This window comes from Gavialis gangeticus, unplaced genomic scaffold (assembly GCF_001723915.1).
Source record: "Gavialis gangeticus isolate Ggan-Ray unplaced genomic scaffold, GavGan_comp1, whole genome shotgun sequence".
Classification (NCBI taxonomy): Eukaryota; Metazoa; Chordata; order Crocodylia; family Gavialidae; genus Gavialis; species Gavialis gangeticus.
The window spans coordinates 21340512-21345165 of NW_017729002.1; the positions used below are offsets into that span (position 1 = coordinate 21340512).

At 46.3% G+C, this 4654-nt stretch overlaps 1 protein-coding gene across 1 annotated transcript in view; it reads right to left on the minus strand.

The window, feature by feature from the left end:
• LOC109290838 overlaps window positions 1-4654 on the minus strand; it is a 49051-nt gene that overhangs the window by 38885 nt on the left and 5512 nt on the right. Inside the window, exon 3 of the mRNA XM_019507639.1 lies at window positions 861-1077. Within this exon, the coding sequence (XP_019363184.1) occupies window positions 861-1077 (217 nt within the window). The remainder of the gene's footprint in view (window positions 1-860; window positions 1078-4654) is intronic.

Here is a 4654-nt window from a genome sequence, read left to right on the forward strand (position 1 = left end):
CCCCCCCCCCCCCCCCCCCCCCCCCCCATTCACTGGCAGGGGAAAAGAGGCTCTGGAGCCCTGTGGAGCCCAAGGACTCTGGTTACAGCCAGCACTGAGCTCGGGAATGCCCTGGGACAGTGAGATTTCAAAAGTTCTCTCACTCCACATTCAAACCAATCCAAGACCTTTTCGAAAGCTAAAGAGAAAGCAAGCTATCCCAGAACAAGTGGCCAGGACAAGTGCCTCAGGTAGGGGAGGCAGAGATTTAAGTCCTTGGTCTGAATCAGTCAAAGGACTTGAAACTTTTGCCAGAAGACTTTCCATCAGTTCTGCCCATTGGCTCCTCTTTACCCAAGGTTATACTGCATGGCTGACTTGCCCCTGGATCTATTCGGGACTGCTGAGGGGTGGAGAACCAGCTGGTCTTGTCTGGAATGACAACAGTGGACTGTGGGAAATGGCATGGATCTTATTTTGCTAGTGACAGGATTAGCACAAGGGAGCAATAACTTTTTTGGCAGGGCAATGGAAGGTTTAAATGGGCCAAGGTGTTCCAATCCAGAATTTAAATCAAACACTTAGCTGGTGAATGGGGTGATGCCACTGTCAGGCTTCACTAAACTTAAAAAGGATACAAAAAGTAAAGGGTTTCCACCATGTCACCTATGGATGATGGCCATGACCAGAGGAAGAGAGGTCATACAGGAAACCCCCATTGTTGCCAGGGACTCATTTATGTACTTCTCAAAAGCAACCAAGACCTGCTCAAGGTCAAGTGTCAGATCTCCTGGTTCAGAAAAGAAAAGAAACAGAGCAACAAAGAGTCCATCAGGTAAAACTTAACCCCTTCCCACCTTCCTGTAGGGCTGCCTTCTCACCGTTTATTCTCATAGGCAAATTTCCCTGGGGTCAGGATCTCCAGAAGCTCAGGGTCCACTCTCTCATTGTTCGTGTACACCAGTGCATCCAGTAGATTGCTTGTAGACACTGCTTGCCCCAGTGCAAAGCTGCTACTGTTCCCAACATACAGGGCAATGGCATTGGAGCCAGTTTTAAGAAGAGGTCTGCTGGAGTTATTTGGGAATGGCAAATCAACTGCATTCCAGGAAAGAAAAAAACACAGATTGTGAAATATACAGTGATTGATACAACCACCTTGGGGAGCTGGCAAAACTCCCAACATGAAGAGAAGCAGATTGCAGCAAAGCTTAGGAATTATATCAATTTCTACCTTGCATTCTAACCCTGACCCTTCTGCCCAGGTATTTGTAGTTTCATTTCTCATGACGTTTTCTTGTTTGCTGAAGTTTATCATCCGTGGTTGAGCTCAGATAAGAAATTTGGCAAAAGGGTTTAGTAGAGCTAATTCTGCTTGCATAAGGGGCATGACTCTAATTTATGTGTTGTGATCAGAAAAATATAAACAAACCCCAACACAGGAGGAAGAGGGGAAGGGAAGTGCACCAAAGTGATGTAGTTCAAACTTGGCTTGGTATTTAATTCTCAATGAGCTCTGCATAAGGAGCCCAGCATGAAAGCTGTATATACTGTAATGTGTATACTGTAATATCAGTATATATTCTATATAGTTATAGAATAAGGCTGGTTAAGAAATCCCATTTTAGCTTTAGCATTTAGCTGAAAAATTGTGGTACAGAGGCCTAAGCACAGAGAGATGGATATATCTGAAAGATCTACCATAGCTCTGATGCATTTCCTGTTTTTTTCCTCATTTTATTCAACGTTCTATCCTCTCCCCACTGAAACTACTGAGGATTTAAAGATAGTATATTCATAATACTGTTAATACTACTAGTCTCTTTTGAAAAACTTGATCCCTCACAAACAAAAGATGCCTAAGCAGATAATCAGAAGCTCTTTTCAGCCTCTCATCTGCAAATGTTACCTCTTCTATTACTGTCCTGGGGAACTGGTTCCATACAGACTTGCATGATCCTGACTAAAGTATTAACATCAGACTCCTTGGAGGTTTCCCAAGGAGGTCTAGAACTAATGGACTAACCAGGTCTATCCCTATTTAGCTTGAAATCTGATAAGATCACAGCATAGATTCATAGATTGTAAGGGGCTGAAAAGCACCTCGAAAGATCATCAGGTCCAGCCCCCCTGCACTAGGCAGGGAAGACAACTAGGGGTCTGGTGACCCCAGCAAAGTGACTGTCCAGTCTCCTCTTGAAGATTTCCAGGGTAGGTGATTGCACCACCTCCAGGAGGAGTTTGTTCCACAATCTAGACATCCTGACTGTGAAGGAGTTTTTCCTAGAATTGATCCTGAAGCAGCCTTCCAGGAGTTTGTATCCATTACTCTTGGTCTTCCCCATGGCTGCCCTGGTGAACAGTTGTTCACTGAGCTCTTGATGTATTCTCCTGATGTAGCGGTAAGCTACTACCAAGTCCCCTCTCAGCTTTCTCTTCTTTAGGCTGAAGAGGCCAAAGTCCCTCAGACTCTCCTCGTATGGTCTGCCTTGCAAGTCTCTGATCTTACGGGTGGCTCTTCTCTGGACCTTCTCAAGTTTTTCCACATCCTTGTTGAAGTGCGGCACCCAGAACTGGACACAGTACTCCAGCAGCGGTATAGGTAGTGCTGAGTACAGTGGAAGAATCACTTCCTTGGTTTTACATGAGACACATTGGTTGACGCATGCCAGACTACTGTTTGCCCTCCTGGCTACAGCATTGCACTGACAGTTTATGTTCATAGATTCATAGATTGTTAGTGGCTGGAAGGGACCTTGCAGATCATCAGGTCCAGTCCCCCCGCTCTAGGCAGGAAGACAGCTGGGGTTAGGTGACCCCAGCGAGGTGACTGTCCAGTCTCCTCTTGAAAACCTCCAGGGTAGGTGACTGCACCACCTCTGGAGGGAGTTTATTCCACAGTCTGGACACCCTAACTGAGAAGGAGTTTTTCCTGGTATTAAACCTGAAGCGGCCTTCCAGGAGTTTGTATCCATTGGTCCTGGTCCTCTCCAGAGGTGCTCTAGTGAACAGTTGTTCACTGAGTTCCTGATGCACTCCTCTGATATAGCAGTAAGCTGCTATCAAGTCCCCTCTCAACCTTCTTTTCTTTAGGCTAAAGAGGCACATGTCCCCCAGCCTTTCCTTGTATGGCTTGCTGTACAAGTCCCTAATCAAACGGGTGTCTCTTTTCTGGACCCTCTCAAGTTTTTCCACATCCGTATTGAAGTGCGGTGCTCAGAACTGGATGCAGTACTCCAACTGTGGTCTCACCAGTGCTGAGCATAGTGGGAGTATCACTTCTTTAGTTTTATACAAGATGCATTGGTTGATGCATGCTATTTGCCCTGCTGACCACTGCCTTGCACTGACGGCTCATATTCATGCAATGGTCAATCATTACCCCTAGGTCCCTTTCAGCCGTGGTGCAGGTCAGGCTGTTACCTCCGAGCCTGTATGTATGTTGAGGGTTGTTTGCCTCCAGATGAAGCACCTTACACTTAGAAGTGTTAAACTTCATCTGGTTCTGGTCTGCCTAACTCTCGATCCTGTCCAGGTTCACCTGTATCTGCAACTTATCTTCTGACATGACTACACCGTCCCATAACTTGGTGTCATCCACAAACTTGGCCAGCAAGCTTTTCACTCCCCCATCCAAATAATTGATAAAGAAGTTGAAAAGCACTGGACCAAGCATGGACCCCTGAGGGACATCACTGGCCACTTCATGCCAGGATGACACAGATCCATAAATGAGAAGTCTCTGGGTCCTACCCTGTAGCCTGTTTCCCACCCATTGAACCATTGAGCAGCTGAGCCCACAATCTTTCAGTTTTCCCACAAGGATATTGTGGGATACTAGATCAAAAGCCTTTTGGAAGTCTAGGTATATAATGTCAACCTCCTCTCCTTTGTCCAGGTGGCGAGAGACCTGGTCGTAGAACAAGATGAGATTGGTAAGACAAGACCTACCCATGATGAAGCTATGCTGGCTGTTGTTCAGAATCCTACTGTCTATGAGTGAGTCACACATAGATTCCTTGATGAGTTTTTCTAGGATTTTCCTTGGGATAGAAGTTGGACTGACTGGCCTATAGTTGCCCGGGTCCTTCCTTGTCCCTCTCCTGAAGATGTGCACAATGTTGGCCCTCTTCCAATCCTCAGGGAATCTCCCCTGAGCACCACAGTTTTTGGAAAAGATTTGCCAGGGGTCCTGCAATGACCTCAGCCAGCTCCTTCAGCACTCTCAGGTGAAGTTCATCCGGTCTTGCTGACTTATAAATGTCTAGCTTTTCTAGTTGGTTATGCATCAGCTCAGCGTCAATAGCGGGAAGGCTGTCATTCCCACCATGCTTCATGTGAGCCTTATCTTACATATTTTTCCCCTTGGTCTGGTGAAAAACTGAAGCAATGTGGGCATTCAGGAGTTTGGTTTTCTCTTGGCATCGGTTACCAGCTTTCCTGGGTTGTTAAGCAATGGCCCCATGTTTCCATTTGTTTTCCTTTTGCTCCCTACATATCTAAGGAAGAGCTTCTTATGGTCCTTCATGAAACAATATGATTTATTAAATAGTTTGAATCCACTTTAACAGATACCAGACACCACTGATGGGCAGCTGGTTCTGCTAGTAGTGTAACTAAGGTGGGGCAACCAGAGCACCAGCCCTGGGGGGCTGACTTGGGCGGCTGGGCGGGG